This window comes from Hipposideros armiger, unplaced genomic scaffold, assembly GCF_001890085.2.
Source record: "Hipposideros armiger isolate ML-2016 unplaced genomic scaffold, ASM189008v1 scaffold_9, whole genome shotgun sequence".
NCBI classification, from domain to species: Eukaryota; Metazoa; Chordata; class Mammalia; order Chiroptera; family Hipposideridae; genus Hipposideros; species Hipposideros armiger.
This window is the reverse complement of record NW_017731359.1, coordinates 6,014,241-6,039,851: the sequence shown is the minus strand read 5'-3', so window position 1 is coordinate 6,039,851 and position 25,611 is coordinate 6,014,241. Positions and strand designations below refer to the sequence as shown.

The 25,611-nt window shown below is 49.2% G+C and overlaps 2 protein-coding genes across 7 annotated transcripts in view; one reads left to right on the top strand and one right to left on the bottom strand.

Moving 5' to 3' along the window:
* The window catches only part of CDH5 (cadherin 5), a 34,484-nt gene extending 8,879 nt beyond the window's left edge, over positions 1–25,605 (top strand). Inside the window, exons 2-12 of the mRNA XM_019656413.1 lie at positions 2,551–2,771; positions 7,876–8,164; positions 9,225–9,341; positions 10,216–10,380; positions 11,059–11,246; positions 12,658–12,908; positions 16,235–16,377; positions 18,181–18,305; positions 18,669–18,777; positions 20,691–20,936; positions 23,836–25,605. Coding sequence (XP_019511958.1) covers positions 2,571–2,771; positions 7,876–8,164; positions 9,225–9,341; positions 10,216–10,380; positions 11,059–11,246; positions 12,658–12,908; positions 16,235–16,377; positions 18,181–18,305; positions 18,669–18,777; positions 20,691–20,936; positions 23,836–24,356 — 2,355 coding nt within the window. The 5' untranslated portion in view covers positions 2,551–2,570 and the 3' untranslated portion in view covers positions 24,357–25,605. The remainder of the gene's footprint in view (positions 1–2,550; positions 2,772–7,875; positions 8,165–9,224; positions 9,342–10,215; positions 10,381–11,058; positions 11,247–12,657; positions 12,909–16,234; positions 16,378–18,180; positions 18,306–18,668; positions 18,778–20,690; positions 20,937–23,835) is intronic.
* Positions 1,753–25,611, bottom strand: part of TK2 (thymidine kinase 2) — a 131,620-nt gene continuing 107,761 nt past the window's right edge. For 2 of the 6 annotated variants that reach the window (XR_002125522.1, XR_002125525.1), the window contains 2 exons: positions 19,244–19,401; positions 1,757–1,856 (listed from right to left, as the gene is read on the bottom strand). Coding sequence is in view for 2 of the 6 variants with exons in the window: in XM_019656447.1 (XP_019511992.1) it covers positions 1,845–1,856; positions 19,244–19,401 (170 nt within the window). In the remaining 4 variants the exon portion in view is untranslated. Of the gene's footprint in view, positions 1,857–19,243; positions 19,402–25,611 lie in introns of all 6 variants that reach the window. The other 4 variants (XM_019656447.1, XM_019656457.1, XR_002125526.1 and 1 more) reach the window with 4 other exon arrangements.

Here is a 25,611-nt window from a genome sequence, read left to right as displayed (position 1 = left end):
GTGACAGCCCCAGGCTGTGCTGCAGTGGAGGATGCCGGCATACAGTAGTTGCTCATTACCCATCGGGGCTCGCACCCTGTCCTTCTCAGAGGCCTTCAAAGTCTCTCTCTCTCTCTCTCTCTCTCTCTCTCTCTCTCTCTTACTTTTTCATTTTCGAGTCACTTCTCACTTGAGGGAGGAAGAAAGAACTAAGATTTGTAGTTCCTTTCTAAGCAAAGAAGGAAATGACCCACCAGGCTTGGGCCCAGCAAGGCTGGGGCAGAGGTCACGCCTGCTGCCTCCCCTAAGTCAGAACCAGCTTCCTGGCCAGGACTCCCAGCCTCCCAATGCCTCTGTTCACTGCTCGCCTCTCGCCTGGAATGACTACCCTTTCCACGCCCTGCCTCAAGGGGAACCAGGTCTCTTCCATGTCCACCGCCACATTTGTGACTGAGGAAAGTGAGACGCAGAGCCAGGAGGGCCTCCCTGCAGGCACATGGCACTTGTATTCTGGGGCCTGCTGTGCTCCATCCCAACCCTAAGAACCCACTTCCTCCTGGGCCAGTGGCAGAGGACACAGGATGGGAACCATGGATGCTAAGATCAGCAGACCCAGGGGCCAGTCTGGCCCAGCGCAGACACCCTCAGCCCTCAGTGAGGCCAGCCTGACGCCAGTGGCTCAGAGGAAATGTGACTAGAGTTTGGAAACGTCCTGTGATGAGTCCAGCCTCTCCCCTGGGCCCAAGCAGGGGACAGGCAGGGGAGGAGACCTATCTAGCGCCCTGTGAGTCCTCATCTCTCCAGGCCGGAACGCTGGTCCCACTCCCACCCACCTGCCTCCTTCCCCTGAACCATCCCACAGGCCACAGGTCAGTGACACAGGGACCCAGCAGGGGTAGACTGAAGGGGTTGGGGCTAAGAGGGTACAGTGACAGCCAAGGTCAAAGCCTCCACCCACAGTGGGGGGGGTAGTGGGGAAAATCCTTTTCTCCCTGGAATTCAGGATGAAGCTAGCCCCCATCAATGGGGAACCCCAGATCCCAACCTGGGCTGATCCCATGTCCTGAAGGCCGCCGTCAAGGGTGAACCTGGGCAATCACAAGGGGCCCTGTGCTTAAAAGGCCCCCATGCCTGGTTTCATGTTCTGTCACTGTCTTGAAATTCTTAATAACCTTTGTACATAGGACCGCACATTTAAATTTTTCACTGGGCCCTGAAGATGATAAAGCCAGTATTGTGAGCCCATCCTCTCAACCCCCACCACCCACCCCGTTCTTGTGACAGCTCCTAAGCTGATAATCTTCCATGAGTTCTGGGGTGAGGCCTGACCCTCTGGGTTAACACATTTGAGTTTCCTAAGGCCTTCTGAAGACAACATCAAAGCAACATTGCCACAGGGGCTCTAGGGCTGGCCAAAGGACATGTTTATTTGGAGGAGCCTTTATTTTTCTTTTTTTATTTTTTTTTTTTAAGATTTTTATTGGGGAATTGGTGGGGGGGGACAGTGCTGGGGAATTGGGGGAAGGGGAACAGACAAGTTGCTGTCGTTTTGTTCTTCAGTCTAGTTGTGGAGGACGTTGCTTCACTGGCCCAAGTTGGCACCATCATTGCGCTCTTCCCGGGCGAGGCACATCAGTCGCCGGCTTCTGGACGGCCGCTCACTGCGGCTGCTGGCCGCTCACGCCGTCGCCGGCAACTCACGGCAGCCCAGCTCCAGGTTGAGCTGTTGTTCAGCATCTTAGCTGTAGAGGGCAGCATCACTGGCCCTCATGTGTGGGATCTGAACCGGGGTCCTCTGGCGTCCCAAGCGAGTTCTTAACCATCGCGCCACTCGGCCGGCCCAGGAGGAGCCTTTAAATCCCATGTCATAGCAGCTGCTAGGACAAGAGAGAGCAGTAGGAAAAAGCATGAACTTTGGGACCAGACAGACTTGGTTCAAATCTTGGCACTGCTGCTTATGGTCTGAGTGATCGCAGAAATGTTACTAAACCTCTCTTTTCCTCAGCTCATCTGGAAAATGAGGGTTACAATTATACCCACCTCGAGGGTTATTAGGAGGATTAAAGTGAGATAACCCATTAAGTTCTTGGAGCAGTGACAGGCAAATGATAAGTGCTCGATAAATGTTAGCCATTGAGGTCAGACACTTGGGATCCATTGTCAGCCCCACCACTTGCTCCAAGGTGAACTTAACCTCTTTGTGTGTCGGTTTTCTTACGTGTAAAATAACGATATCGGGTTGCCAACCTCACAGGGATTTGGGAGCTACCACCAGCATCACCCTCTCGTCCAGGAAGCCTTCCCGGCCGCCCTGCTCTGGGCTCTCCTATCACCTACGCTTGCTTCCACATCACACATGTGACACTTAAGTAGGAATTGTTTCTATGCCTGTCTTCCCCTCCCAGACTGGGAGCTCTTTGGGGGCAGGGACAGAGTCTAGTTCTGCTGGTATCAGCACAGGGTGAAGGATGAAGGAATGAACAGGTAAGGGGAGCTCGGTTGTCCCTGGGAGCTGCTCGCGTCCCAGCACAGTGACCAAAATGCCCTGATGGCTCTCTTCTCTTTCCTCAGATCTGTGCCTCTTGGGGAAAATGCATGTGCTCCTGATGCTTCTGGCCGCAGTGGGCACCTGCCTAGGCCTGCTGGTGGCAACTGCCACAGGTGCTAACCCTGCCCAACTGGACACTCCCAGCATGCTACCCACCCTCCGGCGCCAGAAGAGAGACTGGATTTGGAACCAGATGCACATCGATGAAGAGAAAAACACCTCACTGCCCCATTATGTGGGCAAGGTAGGCTCAGGCCCAGAGCAGGAGAGGCCTCTGCAGCAGGCGGACCACAGCGATGGTGGGAAAGACGGCGACAGATATTGTGGAGGTGGTAGGGGTGGGGTTGGTTGTGAGGGGGTAGTAATGGTGGTATAGATGGTGGAGTGGTAGATGTGGTGGTGATAATGATGGTGATGAGGAGGAAGGGGAACCTGGTGGTGGTGGTGGTGGTGACGATGATCAATGGTGATGATGATGGTGATGGAGAAGAGGAAGGTAGTGTAGTGGGGAAGAGGATACGGGTCATAATGATGATAATGATGGTGGTAATGATGATGACGGGGAAGAGGAAGGTAGTAGTGGTGGTGATCATGGTGATAAGGAAGGGGAAGTTGGCAGTGATGGTGCTGGTGACATGGCAGTGGCAGCAATGGTGATGATGATAATGGTGGTGATGAAGGTGATGGTGAAGAGGAAGGTGGTAGTGGTGATAATGATGATGGTGATAAGGAGGAGGGGAAGAAGGCGGTTGTGGTGGTGATAATGGTGTTAATAATGAGGAAGGGGAAGGTGGTGGTGGTGGTGGTAGTGATACTAGTGCTGATAGATGGTGAAGGAGAAGAGGTAAGTGGTGGTGGTGGTGATCATGGCAGGGATGGTGGTGGAAGTGATATAAATGCTATGGCTTGTTTTCTCCCAGACCTTGAACCAAATATCACTGGTAGAAAGGCCACCCTGAGCACAGGCTGAGGAGGCCAGCCTGGCCTGGGGATTCAGGGCTTAGGGCAGAACCAGCCAAGGCTGCCATTAAATTTTTCCATCTGAGAGGTCCAGAAAACCTAAGCAGTCTTCTACAAAATTGTGCTGGTGATAAAGCTAGTTGTCCAGGCCATAGTTTGCCAACCCTGGTCTATGCCTTTGAAATTCCTCAGAAAACCCTTTCTCTCAGACAATCCCTCCCTAGTTTTCTGTCACCCACACAACTCCCCAGATTTCTAGGATACCCACAACAAGGTGTCTGCCCTCCAAGCCCCACTTCCTTCCTCTTTAAAACTTGTTCAACCTCAGTCACCTTCCGAGAGCTTAGAGCTAATATGAGACGACTGAACTGTCCTACCATGTCAAAGTGTTACTGATGTCAAAACCAGCTGTTCTGATTCAAAAGAATGGTTGTAGTGGTAGAATTTCACACACAGTGACAGGTAGATGGGCTAGGTAATTCGAGAGCTTTCAGTGAGGAAAAAATTTTCTTCCAAGTGCATAAAATCTCATCATGTCAGTTTCTTGTAATCTAAACATGATTGGCTAAAGAAAGAATAGATCAATGTGCTGGTGACAGGAAGTATGGTGCCAAACACGAAGCTAGGTTCTGGGAAGACCACAGTGGTCAAAGAGACGGACATGGTCCCCACTCTTGTGGAGCTTATAGTCTAAAATAGGGGCTGGCAGAACCAGCCTACCACCTGGTTTTGTAAATAAAGTTTTATTGGAACAGAGCACTCCCATGCACTTACAAACTGTCGTGGTTGATTTCATGCCACAATGGCAGATTTGAGTAGCTGTGACAAAGACCATATGACCCACAAAGTTGAAAATGTTTACTATCTGGCCCTTTATGCAAACAGCGTACCAGCCCTAGGCTAGAGGGCTAGCATACAGCCAAGAACCCCACGAACAGCAGTGACAAAGGAGCCCTATGGTCACAGAGAAACAGGCTGGAGAGAACCCTTTGATGGGGGAGTTTCCAGTCTGGCCCCAGAAATGCCACAGCAGCTGGGGCAATCTCCACTCACAGCTCCGCCCACAGACAGCTGGCTGTGCCCACAGACTCCTCTAGCTCACAAGAATGACTAGGAAGTTTAAATCCTTCAGTATGGCCAAACGGGAGGGAAGACACTTGCCCAGGGTCACACAGTGAGGCCAGGACAGAGCCCTAGGAGAACCTAGCCCCAGTAAAGCGTATGGTCCCTGACTCCCAACCCAGACATGAACTGTGTGTCATAGAGGAAAATGCTGTCAACCCACCCACATCCTTCCCAGTGGGATAACTGTGCCATGAATAAGCCACTGTAGAAAATGACCAGCCCCAAGGAACATCAGCCAGGTGAGTCAGGGAGGATCAGCAGAACTCGGGGGGCCCCCTGGAACACGTTCAGCCTGACACAGCAACCTTTGAAGGACCTGCCCTAGGGTCTTCAAGCAGCAGGAAGAGCGTCAGGCCTGCCGTCATCTGCCAACAGTGTTCGCTCGGCACCTGGCATGGGGTCAGGGGACAGAGGAGCCACATGCTGTCTCCACCCTGCATAGAAACAAAGGTGCCTGGGGGAGGCAAGGACTGGGCTCCAAGGATCACCTCCCGGCTCCAAAGACGTCATCTGAGGGAAGGAAGTCCCTGTTTATCAAGACCATAGCCAGGATCCTTTGTTTAGAGAGCTGGTTGAACAATAGGAGTGAGACCTGAGCCGCCTTCTGAATCCACAAATACGGGTCAGCATGGCTTTGGCATGAAGACGTCATGTCCAAATACAGTGATCATTTTTTAAAAGGAGGGCTCCCCAGAATGCATACCCTCAGTCTAATTATGAGAAAAATATCAGACAAATTCCAATAGAAGGTCATCCCACAAAATACTTGACCAGCACATCTCAAAACTGTCAAGGTCATCAAAAACACTGAAAGTCTGAGAAACTGTCACAGCTGACAGGAACTTAAAGAAACATGATGACTAGATGTAATGTGGTGTCCTGGATGAGATCCGAGAACAGAGAAAGGACATTAAGTAAAAACTTTAAAAATCTGCATAAACCATAGACTTCAGTCATAATAATGTATCAGTATTGGTCCATTAACTATAACAAAGGTACCAGACTAATGTAAGATGTTAATAACAAGGGAAACTGGAATCAGGATGTATGAGAACTCTCTGTACTGTCTTCTAAATTTTTCTAAAAATCTAAATCTAGTCTTAAAAAAATAAAGTTTATTTAAGAAAAATTGGAGGGGGGCCGGCCGAGTGGCTCAGTTGGCTAAGAGCGTGAGCTCTGAGCAACAGGGTCACCAGTTCGATTCCCACATGGGCCAGTGAGCTGCACCTGAGCTGAGCTGCTGCTGAGCTGCCAATAGGTGGCAGGATTGCTCAGTGGCTAGAGGGTGCGCTCTTAGCAACAAGGTTTCCGGTTCAACTCCCACAGCCGCATGGGATGGTAGGCTACGCCCACCTACAACTAAGATTGAACACAGCACCTTGAGCTGAGCGGCCGTGAGCTGCTCACGGGCAGCCAGATGGCGACTGGACTTGAAGCTGAGCTAGCTGCGCCCTCCACAACTAAGATTGAAGGACAACAACTTGGCTGTTCCCCTTCCCCAATTCCCCAACACTGTTCCCCTTCCCCAACTCCCCAATAAAATCTTAAAAAGATAAAAGAAAAAAAAGAAAAGTTGGAGGGAAGGAAAACAGAAACTTATATTCAAATAAAATCTTACTCAGAATTCCAATAAAATACATCAAAGCTGCCTCACTCCCCCTTGTTACCCCTCGCCCCAACGTGGATCCTAACACACCTACCCAGAACAAGTTTGAAACTACCATCCTATCCTAACCCTGAGCAACTCACACAGGGCCTCAGACGGTCCCTCCTCCTTGAGTACTGTGCCCTCAGGCCACGGGTTACAGGGCCTCACTGTTCATCATACGACCCAGCCATTAGGCCTTAGGACCTCTTCATGAACCCACCTGCCCCCTGAATCCCACAGCCCTGCTCCAGGATGCTCCACCACCTCCACCTGCTGCCCTGTCTCTCCCCCCGCCCACCCAAGTGAGAGTCCTCACTCCCTGTCTCCACTTCCTCACCCTGCGGACTCCTCTCTACCTGCGCTCTGTCATCTGGCTTCTCACCCCACCACCCACTTGATGGGCTCCAACGACTGCACACTGCTAAACCCTAGGGACATTCCCAGACCTAGTGGGGTTTGACCACACCCTTCTTGACCCTCCGTCTTCTGCCTTGAGACCCACTCTTTCTCATCCAATAAACATATGAGAAGATGCACAACATCACTAATCGTCAGGGAAATGCAGATTAAAACCACAATGAGATATCACCTCACGCCTGTCAGAATGGCTAGTATAAAAAAGACAAGAAATAACAAGTGTCGGGGAGAATATGGAGAAAAGGGAACCCTTGTGCACTGTTAGTGGGAATGTAAATTGGCGCGATCACTATGGAAAACAGTATGGAGGTTCCTCAAAAAATTAACAATAGAACTAGTACCTTATGGCCCAGCAAACACACTTCTGAGTATCTGAAGAAATCCAAAACACTAATTCAAAAAGACATATGTGTATGCACCTCTATGTTCATTGCAGCATTATTTATAGTAGCCAAGATATAGAAGCAACCTAAATGTCCATTAATAAACAAATAGATAAAGAAGATATGGTATGTGATATATATATATATATGGGAATATACATATATATATATATATATATGGAATATTATTCAGCAATAAAAAAGAATGAAATCATGCCATTTGCAACAACATGGACAGACCTAGAGGTTATTTTGCAAAGTGACAAATACTATGTGATTTCACTTAATATGTGGAATCTAAAAAAAACAAAAAAAAAACAAATAGAACAGAAACAAACTCATAGATACAGAGAACAAACTGATGGCTGCCAGAGCGGAGGGTGGTGGGGGGGATGGGTGAAAAGGGTGAAGGGTAATAAGAGATACAAACTTCTAATTATAAATAAATAATGTCATGAGATGTATAGCATTGGGAAAATAGTCAAAGTCATATTGTTTGTATGGTGACAGTGACCAGACTTCCCATGAGGATCACATCATAAGGAATATAAATGTCAAATCACTATGTTATACGCCTGAAATTAATATAATATTGTATGCCAATTAAAAAAATTACAGTGTCACATTTAAGATCCCTGGCCAGCACCACATATACATATACACACGTGTTCACAAGCATGTGTGTGTACATACACATACACATGTACATACACATAGACACACCTACACACATATACTTGCACACTCACATGTGCATGCACACGCACACGGCCACCACTGCCCGTCCCCAGCTCACAACAGTTCTTCTTTCCTAGATCAAATCGAGTGTAAACAGTAAGAACGCCAAGTACCTGCTCAAAGGAGAGTCTGCTGACAAAGTCTTCCGGGTCAAGGAGGACACAGGCGACGTGTATGCCTTTGAGAGGCTAGACAGGGAGAAGATCTCTGAGTACCACCTGGTTGCCCTCGTGGTGGACAAGGACACCCAGAAGAACCTGGAATCTCCTTCCAGCTTTACCATCAAAGTTCACGATGTGAATGACAACTGGCCCGTGTTCACACACCGGATTTTCAACGCATCTGTGCCCGAGATGTCGGCTGTGGGTATGTTCCCAGTCTGTCCCTCTTCCCACTTCCCTCCCTCATCCCCAGCCTGAAGGCATCTCTCCATCAGCCAACTCCACTGCCTGGGCCAGGATTCAGAGAGCTCAGAGCAGTGACTGTATTGCCTATATTGCCATTTTATATGGCTTGGAAGAAACGCTGGTCCACAGACTAAGCTCTCTCACTTGGCCCCAAACTGAGCCCTGACCCTAGTCATCTGATCCCTAGACTGATCCCTGATCCTGATTATAGACTGAGCGCTAGCCCTAGTCATTAGACTGAGCCCTGACCCTGATCCTGAACAGAGCCTTAACCATCAGAGACACACATGTCGGTTATTCTTTAGAGCAAACCCTGCCCACTGCTCTGACTCTCAGGACTGGCACACCAAGAGCATAGCTTTTGCACATGAAGAAATGCCACCTGTTCCACAAAGGCAAAAAGAGTCACCTCTACAATCCATGCAGGAGTAGAGGGGGGAGGACTAGAGCCTTCACCCCAGGGTGTGTCACCAGCATGGACCCCAGGTTTCCAGAGGTTTCTATTTCTTCCTCAATTCTATCGCCAGCCTCCAGGAGGAGCCAGAAAAGGACTCCCTTCCCCACCGCTTCGTCCAGGATCCTGGGCCAAAACCCTAGGACCAGATCTTCCTGTTCAGTATGAGGATCCTAAGTGCAAGGGGAAAAGCGCTGTGACACCTGCCCCTTTGGGGACATCTTCCTATCCCTTGTTTTCAGCCTTCCAGGAGAGGAAAGAAGCAGCCCCTCGCTCTCCTGGGTTTCTCTTCATGACCCAACCCCTGCCCCTCCCCCATTTCCCCGGAAATGAAAACCACCCGTTCTCTCTGCCCCCTTCAAGGCAGACCAGGCTGGGCCTCCACCCCTCCAGCACTTTGCTCCCATGCGAGGCTCCTCTGAAAACAAAACAGCCTTTTCTCCCTCAGGACCTGGGGGAGGTGTGTTCAGGGAACAGCCCGTGCCCCATTGCCCCTCATCTGGGGATGGGATGAGGGGCCAGCAGTCAGTCACAAGGCAGTAACCCCCGGACTCTCTCTCTGCAGGGACCTCGGTAATCAGTCTGACAGCAGTGGACGCAGATGACCCCACAGTAGCAGACCACGCCTCTGTCATGTACCAAGTCCTGAAAGGAGACGAGTATTTTGCCATCGACAAAGCTGGTCTGTGTGACTAACCCTCCTGGGCAGGCACTGGCTTAGAGGGACTGGGGTAGATATCCCACATACAGGTGCTGAGGAAGTCCAGTGTGACAGGTATCACTGACCACTGAACCACACTGTCCTATGGAGGTGGTCAGTCACACATTAAGACAAGGTGGCTGGTGAGGGCAGAAGGAAGCAGACAGGTGCCCAAGGCATGGACTCCAGTCCAGGGAACAAAATCGGGACCCAAGTGGCAGAAATAAATAAATGTTGGACATGGATTCAGACAGATCTGGTTTCCAAAGCCAGCTCTCCTACTCACCCTCTCTAAGACCTCAGGCAAGTCAACTAATCCAGAAAAGGGAACGCTTATATTCACATTGCACAGTAGCTGTGAAGTTTGAATTAGACCATGTACGGAGAGCTCACGACCCACAGTAATTGTCTATTCAATGTGACTTTAAAAACTGTAAGGACTGAGTCTTGAGAGCAAAACAGAAGTCCCATTGGCCAGACCTGGGGCACATTGTTCCTCAGAGAGATGGTAAATACACAGCCCGGACACCATCACATCCTGTAAGGCGCCAAGACAGGCATCACTAATCTATCACAGCACTCTTTCCACTCTGAGTTTAGAGGTGGCCTCACGCACTTTCTCAGCACAATGCTCCCGGTGGCTAAGGCCAGTATTGGACCAAGTAGTTTGGGCAGCTTTGGCCTCGCAGTGCAGGGCATGGAGGCAGCGGGTGGTTGCCCAGGGGTTCTCAGCCCTGGAGGCACAGGCAATCACCTGGGGAGGTTTTAAGTCAGGTGCTCTCTGGGGAGGGCTCAGGCATCAGTATTTCCTACAAGTTCCCCGGGTAACATGGCTCCTGCCGGGACACTTTTACAGGACACATTTTCACAACAACCAAAAACTTGGACCGAGAGACACAGGCCAAGTATGAGGTGGTGGTGGAAGCACGAGACGCCCAGGGCCTCCGTGGGGAGTCGGGCACGGCCACTGTGCTGATCACTCTGCTGGACATCAACGACAACTTCCCCATCTTCACCCAGAGTGAGCACCTCCCCTGGGGCCCCGGGCAGGGGTTGGGGTTGGGATGCTCCCGACCCAGTGTCCTGGGGAGCTCTCAGGGAGGAACCCCGAGTCCCTCTCTCTCTCCCCCAACCTCAGGGTGGGCCTAAGGCCCAGGGAAGTCATTTTGGTTCAGGGTGGGGCCCTGTTCCCCATCCCTGCACACACTCCCAAGGCTGTCCCGCTGCCCACTGTCATGGGGCCCTGACCCCACCCACAGACTGATTCTCCCCAACAAAAGTCTGACAGGAGCTTTTCACATGCCCTGGAAGGGGCTGGGGAGGACGTCAGATGGCTTATCACTTGCACTGTCCAACACTGAGGCATAATTCAGAGTCTGCGCTAACCCCAAGGACAAGCCAGTTTTCCTGAAGTGACCTCACTGTATATGGCATAAGCTCTCCTGTCAATTGATAGGTCCCTTAGCAAAGTACCTGGTCTACAGTAGGTGCTCAATAACTACTTGTTGGACGGATAGAGGGATAGGACAGACAGAGCAGAACCCCTTTGCCTTGGGACGCAAAATTCCAGTGCCATCACTACTATTATTATTTTATCATGTCCATTTCCTGTATCAGAATATATTAGGATAGCATGGGGGACAATGACCGTGTCTATCTCATTAACCTAATGCCCTTCGGGGCACTCTATTTGCATCAGCCAAGTACACATTTGCGGTGCCCGAAGACATCCGTGTGGGCAGCTCCCTGGGCTCTCTGTTTGTTGAGGACCCAGACGAGCCCCAGAACCGGATGACCAAGTACAGCATCGTGCAGGGCGAGTACAGGGACACCTTCACCATCGAGACAGACCCCACGCACAATGAGGGCATCATCAAGCCCATGAAGGTTTGTAGGTCTGGGGCAACGACCTCAGACGTGGGGTTGGGGGCTCCCAGCATCTGCAGGACTCGCCCAGGGACTGCTCCCAGGTCAGCGGTTATCAGAGGTGTATGTCTGGGTCAGCTCAGAGCTGGTCATGTGCTGATGGAGATGGTGACCCTGGAGCTGGGACAGGAGAGCCAGGAGAGAAGAGTTGGTGCCTTAGGCTGGGTTACCCACGAAGCAGACCTTGAGGCAAGAATTTGGGTGTAAATAGCTTATTTGGGAGGTGATCCCAGGATGCCCCAGGAGCAGTGACATGTGAAAAGGAGGGAGCTATTATGGGGCTCCTCAGTGAGCAGGTTATCACTGGAGGCAATGAAGCCCCAGTCCCGCAGGGGATATCTCGGGGACAACTGCCTCAGAGTTGCAGCAGCTGAGGGTGAGGGAGCTGTGGCATGGACTGAGGGCTGCTCCTGGGGGCGTTCACTCCCTGGCACTTTCCGGCCTGCCCTGGGCACTGGGCACTAGAGCCCTGGTCGAGTTACAGCTGCTTGCAGCAGAAAGCTATATCAGCACATAAGGAAACAGTGAATGCTGTGGGGATGTGGGTGGCCATTGGCAGTGGGTGTTGCTGACAGCAGTCAGACCAACTGAATCTGCAAGGGAAGGGAAGGTCCTGCCAGGGGCACAAAATGCCTCCAGAATGGCCATGCAGAGGACTGGAGGTCCTGGGCCAGGGACGACCCTCCTCAGATGGGTTTCTCCAGAACCCCTCTGCCCAAGCCAGGCCTCCAGCAGACCCCTCATGAGTCCGTCTCTGGGCAGCCCTGCACTGGGGACTGAAGATCCCAGGGGAGTCAGATAGCCTCCACATTACTGAAGCTGTCAGCAAGCAGTGAAGACACACAAAGACAGAGAGGAGAGCCGGGTGTAAGTGCTACAGCGACCCATGCAGGGACAATTTCCTGTGTCAGGAGGGACAGGGATGGGTTCTGAGAGAACATCTGATTATCTCTGAATTGGCTTCTTGAGGGATGAGTAGGCGTGTACTAAGCAGGCCAGGGCAGGAGGTACATCTTGAGCAAAGGCATAAAGAAAAGGCTCATCCTTAAGGAGCTGCTGTTGCTAGAACCACTAGTCTTTGATCCCCTTGAGATCAGGACTGGGGCTGATCCCTCTTTGTCCCCAATACTTGGAACAGGGCCAGGCATAGAGCCAGGCGTGGGGCTACAGCCATGAGGCCGCTGAGATACAATGGGGGACAGCTGAGGACAGCCAGGTCCAGCCACTCTCTTGATGACCTTGGAAATAGCACTTCTCCAGGTCTCAGGCCCCTTATCCGTAAAATGGGCACTACCTCGCAGGGTTGCTGGGAAGACCACGCACCATGTGCTTGGCCCAGAGCAGATGCCCACCATACTTTTCCCTCCCACAGCCCCTGGACTATGAACATGTCCAGCAATACAGCTTCACCATCGAGGCCATGGACCCCACCATCAACCTCCGCTACCCAAGTGGCACCTCTGCCAGAAACAAGGCCCGCGTCATCATCAACATCATGGATGTGGACGAGCCCCCCATCTTCCAGCAGCCCTTCTACCACTTCCAGCTGCGGGAGAACCTGAAGAAACCTCTGATCGGCTCAGTGCAGGCCAAGGACCCCGATGCGGCTCAGCGAAGCATTGGGTAAGGAGTGTGGTTTTCATGACAACGCTGGCATCGGGGCTCTTCCGCCTGCTGGACTGAGACCAGGACTCAAAGGGGAAACTCGCTTCTCCCAGCATGTATATGGGAAGTGGCAGAGGCAGGACTAACATAGCCCAAGCTCTTCCACTAACCCACGTGGCCAGCTGGGATCTCGTCCTGCCCAGACACCCACCTAGCATGGGCCTGACCAGCAGAGCTGCTCTTCAAGGGCCTGTTCTTTTTGGACCCTGGCTCCCAAAGGTCTCATCTGGGGAGATCTGACAGTCAAGAGAGCAACCAACTAGATGACACTAAACATGTTTTATTAGTCTTCCCAAAACCACAGAACAAAAAAGTGTTCCTTTCACAGAGAAACCAACATGAAGATGGATAAAGACATATCAGTAACCCCCACTCCCAGATAACTCATGTTCATCCAACTCATGTGTGATGTGGTCCTATCACGCCTTTCTTCCTGACCACACAAACACCTATTGATAAGATGCATTTATGGTAGATTTGTTGTTTGTTTGATTTGGGGCTTGGGTTTTAAAATGTTTTAGCTCATACCATGCCCATTTCATCACTAGTTGTTCTTCTGGGACAAACGACATAGTTCTAAGTCATACTTTCTAGAGCTATGTAACATTTGATAATAAGTATGAATTTAATCCAATCTCATTTTATTCCTGAGGGGTAGCCAGTGGCGCCAGCACCATGTGTTAAATAAGTCATCATTTTCCCACCTTTGTTGTATACTAAGTTCCTGTATATACTTGCATCTATTTCCGAATCCTCTATCCTATCTCTTGTTCTGTGGCAAAGCTCCATTCTGTTTTATTGTAGCAGCTTCACACTGAAACTTAGCATGTATAAGGCAAGTCCTTCCCTCACTGTATTTTTACTTTACATACTTTTTATGCACTCTAAAATATTCATTCTTTCATATGAACTTTGAAATTCTTTATCCAGTTTTTAAAAAAAATAATAGAATTCTAATTGTGTTTACATATCGATTTTGGAAGAGTCAATATTTCTATGTTATCAGGTCTTCTTATTAAGGACAAAATATGTCCCTCCATTTTGGGCACATCTCATAAGTTTTGGGGCCATTTTACTCTAAATAGTCTATACTGATCATTTTTCTTTCTTCATAGATCCAAGGGTTTATTTAAGAGTGTTTTTATTTTCACTTACAAGTGGTTCGGTGTTTTGTATTTTTGCTTTAACTTGCTCTGTGATGGAATACACTGATACTAGTGTTCATTTATTTCCTAGAAAATCAAAGCTTTTGCTTTATGTATTTTAATCATTCTATTCCCTTAACAAAAGTTTATAACTATTACCTTCATTATGACTTTTATCCTTATGAAATTACCCACTTTATTCTGCTTAAACATTTTGTCTTCAATACCATTTGGCCTGATGTTAAGAGTGTCAGTCCTATTTTCATGTTATTTGTGTTGACCTGAAATAAATTTTCCAACCTTTACTTTTAACTTTCCTAAGTCATTTGGCTTTAAGTTGTCTCTCGAAAATCTCGAAAATAGAATGTAGTTGGCTTTGCTTTTCAATCTAAACTGAGATGCTTTGTGTTTAACCTATTTACATTTTTCATCATAAATGATGTGTTTGATTTTACATCTTTTATCTTGTTTTACATTTCCCATTTCTCATTTTTGTTTGTTTGTTTTCTCACCATCTATTTTTTTCACCTAGATATTTGGATGGAGTACATTCATTTTTACTTTTACCAGTGAGATTTACTTCTATCTGTAATTATAAATCTTTTCCTGGACCTGTATTTTGTAGTTAAAAATCTCTCTCTCTCTCTCTCTCTCTCTCTCTCTCTCTCTCTCGCACACGCGCACACGCACACGCGCACACGCACACGCACACGCGCACGCGCGCGCACACACACACACACACACACACACATACCACTGCTTTCCTATGTATAATTAATAAATCAATAATTTCATTTTAATTCCTCCCAAATGAAGTTTTTACTTTATATTGAGATATTTCTTAGTTAGATGAAGTTTTCAAATAATTTTTTCAGGACCAATCTTTGTGGATGATATACTTCCTGATTTCTTGCATATTTACAAATACATTAGTTCTTTTGCCTTCTTATGTTAATAACACTTAGATGTGTTCATATAATCCTAAGATTATAGACACTTCCCTCCAAAAATACTATCAATGTGTTCTAGCATTTAATTTTGTGGGGACTTTCTGGGGTGAGTCTGATTTCTCTTTATAAAAATGCATTGTTTTCTGTCTAGACTCCTTTCACATTCTTCGTATTTGAAATTCAAAGGTATCATCAGGATATGCCTAAATATTGATCTCTTTTTTAAATTATGCCTAATATCAATGACCTATTTTAATCAGTAGACTTGGGACTTTCTTCAGATCAGAAAAGTTTTCTCTTATTACATCTTTTGTTATGTCTTCTGTTCTATTTGTTCTGGAATTTTCTTCAATAGTAGTAAATATATATATATTCTATATATAATATATATACATATAAAATAATTACATTTTTCCTCTTTCTTCATGTCTTCATACCTCTTTGCTCTTGATTTCTGGAAGAACTTTTCAAATTTTTACTACAAAAATTTAATTTTATTTCATTCACTTCTTATCTATTTCAGCTCCTTTTTTATTTCTTCTTGTCTCTTGCCCAACTATCTTTTCATTAATCACAAAAAACACTCCCAGCTGTGGTATAGTTCAGGGGTCGGCAAACTGCGGCTTGGGAGCCACATGCGGCTCTTTGGGTACGTTCCATCTCAAAAGTTTGCCGACCCTTGGAAGAGCCAATCCTGTCCCTCACAACAATTTGAAAATTATCCAAGGGCCATACATATATTTTTACATAATCACCATTATGTGAATAATATCCTGTAAAAATTTTATAAATGAAACTATGACAGTTTTATTTTCATTTTCAATATTACTTCAGAGCCACATGTATGTACCCAAAGAGCCGCATGTGGCTCATTGCTGACCCCTGGTGGCTCTTCCGGCTCAAAAGTTTGCCGACCCCTGGTATGGTTGATTATAGTGCCACCTGCCTGAAAGTGCTATTATTGATGGAGTCGCAGGCACCACCCTCAGTCCAGTGATGGCAACACTGCTCAAATCAAAGGGTTTATCTCACCACTTTGAACCACTCTGGATGGTAGAGTGCAATGAGCAGTGAGAGGAGGATGGGGCAGGATGCAAAGGACAGATCCTGAAGGGCCTCGTCTGTTGTGCTGGGAGTTTGAGCTCAGCAAAGAACAATGGAAAGCCATGACTCTCTCTCCCCCGGGCAGATACTTCATCCGCAGGACCAGTGACAAGGGCCAGTTCTTCCAAGTAAACAAGCAGGGGAATATTCACAATGAGAAAGAACTGGACAGAGAAATCTACCCATGGTATAACCTGACTGTGGAAGCCAAAGAACTGGATTCTAGAGGTGAGTGGCCCCATCGGCCAGGGAACCTGGGTTTTTCTCCTTTCTCTCATTCTTTCAAAATTGGCATAATCTGTCATTGCGGGTCTCTACAGGTATTACAAGCTCCTGCTGAAGCACCACTTGCCCAGGATGCTATAGAACCTCCACCCCTAAGTGTGCATGGACCAGCAGCATCCACATCCCCTGAAACCTTGTTACAAGGACAGAACACCGGGCCCCAGCCCCAGACTGAATCAGAAACTCATGCATGTTACAGTTTAAGAAGCACTGTTAACAAACAGGCTGCCAGATGTGCCTGTGATGAGAATCACCTAGGGCAGGGGTTGGCAAACTGCGGCTCACGCATTACATGAGGCTCTTTAAATGCGGCTCACGAGCTGCAGTTTGCCGATCCCTGACCTAGGGTACCTCTTAACATAGGGCTTCTCAGGCCCCTCCCTGAAGGTTCTGGTCCAGCGAACCAGAAATGGTCCCAAGGGAAGTGTATTGAACAAGGGCCACATGATTCTTATTATTGTGGACATTTGGAAAAGGCAGCTTTGGGGGCCTGTTTATGTTCCAGTTAGTGGGTTTAAGTCAAAATCTGCCACAGCTTCCAACTCCAAGATTGTTAGGTTCTCTAGAAATTAGTGCAACTTGTGCCAGAGAGAAAGGCAACTGCTGGAGTTTTGCATCCTTTGCCTATAAGAGCAAATCACAACTCCCATCCAGAAAAAGAATTAACATGTCCACCTTACCCAGGAGACCACCAGCCTGGAGACAGTGTGACTTGGCCAAAGCCCCACTAAGTACCATCCTGGTGGGCCCCTGCCCCCTGCTGGGTCCCCCAACCTGGCAGTCAAGCCAACTTCGATGGACTCCTGCATATTTTCCAAATTAATCTTTGCCCCTTTCTTCCCCAACTAATATCATTCATACAGTTTTTTTAATTTAAAAGCAATAATTTGTTGTTCATTCTAAAATATAAAAAACACAGAAAAGGAGAAGAAAATTATTTCCCCATAATCCCACCATACAGAGACAACTACTGTTAGCATTTTAGTATATCTTCTCTAGTCTTTGTTCTATACTTATTTTTATACAAGTTTATAATATTTCTATAAAATCATATCCTGCATTTTTCATAACCTTATTCCAGAACCACTTTCTCACGATACTAAACTGTCTTTTTTAAATTACATTTTATAAATGTAATTTATATGTGCATTATAAATGGCCACATATTCCATTCTTTTAAAGCAGCATGCAAGCTATGAGCAACAGGGTCACCGGTTTGATTCCTGGCCCAAGTTATGCTGCTGCTGAGCTGCCAACAGGTGGCAGGATGGCTCAGCTAAATAAATAAATAAATAAAATAAAGTGGCATGATTTATTAACTGAATCTCACTTAGGCTGTTTGCCTTTTAAATTATTTTGCAATTAATTGATTTAATTTAATAAATTATATGTATTTCAATTAATTCAATTACTGAATTGAATCGTTAGATTAGTTTAATAATTTAGTTACTTAAATTACTTAATCCAATTAACTTAATTAAAACCTTTTTAAAATTCACTTAGGTTATTTACCATTTTATTCTTACAAGTAATTCTTTAGTAAGCATCCTTGTACATAAAGCTTGACCCCCTTCCTCCTCCACTTCTTTCATCCAGAACACCATCCCTGGCCTCTCTTCCACGTCCATAGCCTCCTCTTCCTGCAAAATGGGCAACCCTCCAGGAATGCCCAGCCACACAACTTCTGCCCCTGGGGCTGGCATCAGCTGTGCCCACTGTGGTGACAGGTCCTTTCCCCCCCTGCAGGGACCCCCACAGGCAAAGAATCCATTGTGCAGGTGCACATCGAAGTTCTGGATGAGAACGACAATGCCCCAGAGTTTGCCCAGCCCTACAATCCCAAAGTGTGTGAGAATGCTGCCCAGGGCAAGGTGAGTCTGGCTCAGGGGGGTGGGGGAGGTGGCCCCTGCCTGGGAGAGGCTGTGGGATACCACCTCCCTCCCATCCACAGTCTGCTTGCATTCCATTTAGCTTAATGTAACCTGCACAACAACCTTAAGGAAAGGAGACATTATCCCCACTTTATAGATGGAGAATCTGAGGCCCAAAGAAAATACATGGAGAACAGATTGGCGGGGAAGGGGCTGGTACAAAGAGTGGCTCTGTGGAGATCATTTAGGTTAGTGTTGCAGGGGAGAGGCAGCCATGGTCAGATCCTAACCCAAAATCTCCATCACTGACCCCCAGGCCACCCTAACACCACCACTGACTGTCCCCCATCTTTCATACTCCAGCTGGTTGTGCAAATCTCGGCAACAGACAAGGACATAACTCCAAGAAATGTGAGGTTCAAATTCTCCCTGAGCACCGAGGACAGCAACTTCACCCTCACAGATAATCACGGTATGCATCGAAGTAGTCAGCCTGGCTCTTACAGGGCTCAGGGATGGGTTATGTGAGTCCTGAAGCGCCAGGGTCAAGGACCAAGCCAACAATTGGGGGCAGGTCCTCACTGGGGTTTTCACATTACGGAATATTTTGTACAACTTCTGCCACGTACCTTATTGGTTTGTGCAATGGTCAGAACCACCATGGCCAAACTGCCAAGCACATGTGGCCTGCCATTCCCCTTAAGATGCTAAGTCAGCAAGGCATACAGAATAGATATGGGGTACAGACAGTACAGATATGCGGTGCTCTGTTCATGAACTAGCCAAAGAGTTCCTTCCCACACAAGATCTCCGTGCTCAGCACAATTACAAATTGCAGAACTTTGAGGTCACTCCCAAAGAGCCAAAACCAGAAAAGTGAAATCCAAAACGCCAAGGATAGAGAAAAATGTCATAATTCAGTTATAATAACTACTTACCACCAGGTGGCCTCGAACAGGAACTGATCTACCAATCACAGCCAAGAGAGTCAGCAGTGGCCAATCAGAGCTTCCGATGAGTATGTGGTTGGGAAAGTGATGATGCTGGGTTGATTGAATTCCAGCCAACAGTAGACAACCTTCCATGACTTCAGCAGCTTCCTCAGAAAAATAGAAAAAAAAAAAACATCCCCCTTGAGTCTAAATAGAGAAATCCTTCACCCAGCATGGGGTAGATAGAATCCCTACCCATCCCTGACAAAACTGTGGTTGATGAGGAACCTGTATAGAAACAGCCATTGTCACTGTTGAGGAAAGTCAGGGAGTGGGGTCCCTGAGAGTGGGGGTAGACCCAGGGATTCAGCCACAGCCTCCTGTGGGATGGGCAAGGTGGTCATGATGTGTTGACAGTCAATGACAGACCATTCAACACTCAGCTCTTTCGCAGTAAACAATGTGGCAAAAATACCCGTCACTCCACCTGCAAGGTCCAACTCAATCCCTCCTCAGAAAGGGTCTGCAATGAGGTAGAAAGCTTAAGGGCCACCCAAAAGACACCCCATGTGCGACTAGGAGGCACACCTGTTGGTCTCAGATTCACTTATAACATGGATATCCTGCTATAGTATTAAATGATTCAGTGAGAAAGCCCTCATTTCTCCCATAAAATGTCAATGGTCATATCGTTTATGCTCCATTATAATAGACACGACTATTAATAATGAAATGTCATCGGCTTTCATTTGAAATCTAACCGATGGCCTCCTTTGCTGTCAGCTGGCTTCCTGAGTAGGCAGACCCTGCATGGCTGGTCAAATCCCCCTTCCAAATCCTGGAGCAGGGAGTCCTTGGACTCTCCACTGACCATCACCATCACAGCCTCCCAGGGACCCTACAAAAGGCAGATGATCTGGCCTCTGCCCAAAGCCACTGAGTCAGAAATGGGGGAGGAAAGGGAGGTGAGGGGGGCTGAAGGAGGGTCTGAAAATCAGCAGGTTTAAAAAGCTTCTTGGGGAATTCTCCTATACATGAAATCATTGACTGGAGCTGGGAGGGAAAGCCAATATTTGGGCTAAATTAGCACAGTCCCAGTGCCAGCCTGTCCCAGAAATCCTCAGTTAGGAGTGTTAAGAAGGAAGAAGGGGTCAGGCATATCAGGTGCCCACAGAAACAGGAAGCAAAAATTTTATATTCTGGCCAACCCATTCTTAGAGACTAAGTCAAAAGGAGCTGCCCAAAATATCCCCTCTCTGGAGGAACAGACCTGCACTCAACTGGCTGAAACATGAGGCAGGGGACGCAAAGGGACCAGAGGCAGCCCTGGCAGCACGTGGGCTAGCACAGTCAGAGAGGGCTCCCTGGAGGAGGCAGGCCACACCATCAGTGTGGAGGAGGGGACAGGCACTCTGGGCAGCAGAGCCTGACCCTGCAGCCTTGTTGTTTCCAGATAACACAGCCAATATCACGGTCAAGTACGGGCAGTTTGACCGGGAACGAACCAAGGTCCACCACCTGCCCGTGCTCATCTCGGACAATGGGCGGCCGAGCCTCACAAGCACCAACACGCTGGCTGTGACAGTGTGCAAGTGTAACGAGCACGGCGAATTCACCTTCTGTGAGGAGGTGGCCTACCAGGTGGGCGTCAGCATCCAGGCGCTGGTAGCCATCTTCCTCTGCATCCTTACCATCACAGGTCAGTGCCCCGGAGGGCAGGGAGGGGACACTGAGGAAGCCGCACCAGAGGAAGAAGAGGCCAAGACCCAACCCTGGGCCAGGACCCCAACGCGGGCCCCTGGGTTTAGAGTGGGACACAGGAAGGCCAGCTCTACCTCCCTGGGTGCCTAAGGGTTGGGGGTGGGTGGACCAGGGAGGAGGAGAGGACTTGAACCCCACTTCAAAATACTGTATACATGACATCCACTTATTCGACTTTTATATTTTGAGCACTTACTGTGTGCCAGCCACTGTTCTAGGCATTTATTTATATAAACCTATTTTGAAAACAGAAGACACTTTTGGAAAGAAGTAGAAAAGTCTCAAAACTTCTAGTTTAGATTATATCCAGGAGACTTGTTTCCTTTCATAGGATCCCTCCAGCTTTGAAATCTCTTTCTTTCTTGTTTGGGACTCTGAAATTTTAGGAGCATTTTAAGCCTTGCCTTTAGTTTGGGTTCCCAGGAAGCAGACCTTGGGACAATGAGTGGGGTGCAGGTGGTTTACTTGGGAGATGCTCCCAGGAGGCCCCAGAAGGTAGATGGGGTGTGAGAAGAGGAAAGGAGGCAGCCAATGAAGGGGCCTTGTCACCCAAATTACCACTGTGAGTCACAGGAGCTTCCTCCCACTGGGGACTGGGAGGTAATGTGGCACTCACAGCCAGAGTTTGTCTACCAACTCCCACCAGCTGATGGTTGGGGACTCCTCCGAGAGGCAAAAATTCTTCTGCACTTCACTTGCCATGAGATGGGGCAGGGGCCTGTCCTCCAGAGGACACCCTCAGGTGGTGAGAGATCACTCTATGCACTACAGTGACAGGAAATGGGGAGATGGTGAGGCACCTACATACTCTGCTCCAGGCCTTTCCTGCCAGTGGCTCCTAAAATGCCCCCTGAATGTGCCTCCCTTCTGGGGTGCTTCTGTGGCAGAAAGTCCAGACCCAGATTCCTCTTTTTTTTTTTTTTAAGATTTTTATTGGGGAATTGGGGGGATGGGAACAGTGCTGGGGAATTGGGGGAAGGGGAACAGACAAGTTGCTGTCGTTTTGTTCTTCAGTCTAGTTGTGGAGGACGTTGCTTCACTGGCCCAAGTTGGCACCATCATTGCACTCTTCCCGGGCGAGGCACATCAGTCGCCGGCTTTTGGACAGCCGCTCACTGCGGCTGCTGGCCGCTCATGCTAGCTGCTGGCTACATACAGTAGCCCATGGCAACCCACTGCCACAGGGGCTGTAGCCTACGTCGTCACCAGTGACTCACGGCAGCCCAGCTCCAGGTTGAGCTGTTGTTCAGCATCTTAGCTGTGGAGGGCAGTGTCACTGGCCCTCATATGTGGGATCCGAACCGGGGCCCTCTGGCATCCCAAGCCAGTTCTTAACCATCGCGCCACTCAGCCAGCCCTCCTCTCTTAATAATAGTTAACAATGGGCTGGCCGAATAGCTCGTTGGTTAAGAGTTGGCTTGGGAGCGCGAGCTCTGAGCAGCAGGGCCGCTGGTTCGGATCCCACATAGGCCAGTGACACTGCGCCCCCTACAGCTAAGATGGTGAACAACAGCTCGACCTGGAGCTGGGCTGCCGTGAGTCGCCAGTGACGGCTTAGGCTGCAGTGGAGCTGCAGTGGGCTGCCATGAGCTACCATAAGTGGCTGGCAACCAGCATAAGCGGCCAGCAGCCAGCGTGAGCGGCCATCCAATGGCCGGCGACTGATCTGCCTCACCCAGGAAGAGCGCAATAATCACAAAACCAACATGGGCCAGTGAAGCGACGTCCTCCACAACTAGACTGAAAAACAAAAGGGCAGCAACTTGTCTGTTCCCCTTCCCCAATTCCCCAACGCTGTTCCCTCCCCCAATTCCCTAATAAAATATTTAAAAATAATAATAACAATAATAATGATAATGGCGTGACACCACACACAGAATTGCACTAACCTTATAACCACCTGACCAAATATAAACAGAGCAGAAAAATCATCATTTCCATTTTACAGACAAGGAAACTGAGGCTCAAAGAGAGCACCTCAACTTTACTTATGTATGTAACAGTTTATTAGCTAATTCAAGACTAGAAGGACAGAGCCTGTGGGGTGATCTGAGTCTAATTTTAGGAGCTCTCAGTCCACCCCTCCTTGGGGGGTTGGTCACCTCACACATCCACACCCCTGAGCTTTCATCAGTGTCGACATCTACACTGCTGCCTTCCATGGTGCTTTGGGCACCTCACTCAGCCTCTCTGCGCCCATTTTGCTTACCTGTAAAATGGGATAAAAACACTTACCTGGAGTGAGATAACATGGGAATGTGCCAGTATCAGGCCAGCACGTATACAGTAGGTGCTCACTGCTACTGCAATGAGTGCCATGTCTGCCAGCACCACTGTTATGCATTATTATCATCATAGCTGTCAACGAAGCAATGGATCAGTCTTTGCACTCCAAATTCCAACTCCATTCCTGTCCCCATTTCTGGCCCCACCTTCGGCCTTCCACTTTGGACGTGACAGAGAAGGATTTACCACAGTGGTATGAGGAGGGAGGGAATGAGGCTGCAGATAGATGGGGTTGAGACTGGCAGAAGAGAATGAACTTGAGGGAGGTCCACTCTGTACCTCTCCCCCGACCCCCACCAGTGGCCACGACATCCAGTCAGGGATACACGGGAGCAGGGTGGGGGATACTATGGAGGTGGGAGATGGGGGACCCACCAGGTGTCCAGACCAAACCAAACCTTCTGTGATGGCCTGGGTGTCACATGGAATCTGGGCTGGTCCCGGAATTCCCAGGGAGGAGGGAAGCGCGCAGTGACCCCCAGAGGGTGGGGACCACCCATCAGCTGCACCTGGTCTAACTCTCTCTGCCTCACTTGCTCACTCGCTCGCAGTGATCACCCTCCTTATCTTCCTGCGGCGGCGGCTCCGGAAGCAGGCCCGCGCCCACGGCAAGAGTGTGCCGGAGATCCACGAGCAGCTGGTCACCTACGACGAAGAGGGCGGCGGCGAGATGGACACCACCAGCTACGACGTGTCGGTGCTCAACTCGGTGCGCCACGGCGGGGCTAAGCCTCCAAGGCCCGGGCTGGACGCAAGGCCATCCATATATGCTCAGGCGCAGAAGCCCCCGCGGCGCACGCCCCCTACCGTGCACGGGGGACCCGGAGATATGGCCGCTGTGATAGAGGTGAAGAAAGACGAGGCTGACCACGATGGTGGCGGCCCGCCCTACGACACACTGCACATCTATGGCTATGAGGGCTCCGAGTCCATCGCCGAGTCCCTCAGCTCCCTGGGCACCGACTCCTCTGACTCAGATGTGGATTACGACTTCCTCAACGACTGGGGGCCCAGGTTCAAGATGCTGGCCGAGCTGTATGGCTCGGACCCCCAGGAGGAGCTAGCGTATTAGGGAGCTGCGAGCCTCTGGGCCTGGGGACCCAAACCACTGCAGCTTCCGCCAGTCGGACACCAGGACCTGAGCCCTCAAATTGTAGCACTGACACCCCAGCCCTGCAGCCTTTCCTCATGAGTCCCAGAGACCTGACCACCTTGGGTAGCAAACTCCAGATCCCTGAAATGTCCAGGAACATATGTCAGTGATGGCTACCTCCCAAATGCTGGAAAATCCCAGCTAGTGTTGTGTCTGGGCTTGGACATCCACATAACCCTGTCACCAGGGACCACGCGTCCAACACAAAGACTTTCTCTGGCTCCTCAAAGCAGCTTATGGTCACCGACCAGGGAGAGGTCTTCCCTTGAAGTCCCTGAAACCCCTGGTGAGGCCCTGGTGCCTGTCTGTCTGGAGGCAAAGGGCAGGACAGCATGACCTGTGGCTGACACCCCCTGCAGCCCAGTCCCAAGGGAGACTGGGACTGTCCATCACGGCTGCCCTGCTTCAACTCCCTCACACACACACACACACACACACACACACACACACACCCAAATCCTGCACCACTCCTGGGCCCCTCCCAAGGCCTGTCAAGAGGGAGGAAGGGGCCCTTGGCAGCTCCCAACCTCAGGTCCTGAGGTCACCTCACTTGTCTGCCATGCCAGTAACTATGCTGTACTGAGCGTTGAAAATTCAACCAAAGTCAGGGAAATGGCTTGCTGAACTTTGAAGCAACTGAATTCATCCTGAAGGGACAGTGGAGACCAAATGTGACAAATCCTAGGGTGAAAGACACCTCCACACCTACACCCTCCATAGAGGGCCTGGGGCAGCTGTGGCCCCAATTTGAGCTTCCTCAACACCCCTCTAGTTTTACCTGGGAAGTGGGAACATATGTTCCCAGAGCAGAACACCTCTTCCCATCTCTGTCTTGCCTGGTCACCCATTCATGCTCTCTCTTTCCTTTCTTTCTCTCTCTCTCCCCTCATCTCTTGACTTAGAGGCAACCACAGCAACTAGCAACTCTGGCCAATGTCCAAACCCAAACATGATTGCACAATGGAGCCACACCCTTTGCCCTTACACCTCGTTTTGCCACATCTCAGGGAACCCAAGCAGGGCCCCATCCCTCGGGCACACCCTGCAGAAGTCAAGGCCCCTGCCCTGCCCAAGACTTATAGTCCTCTGTGCATCTCCCTCTTTCAGCCACACATGGAACATTCCACTGTAAACACACCTTGAAGAAGCAGCATCGCTCAACAGGAGGGGGCGG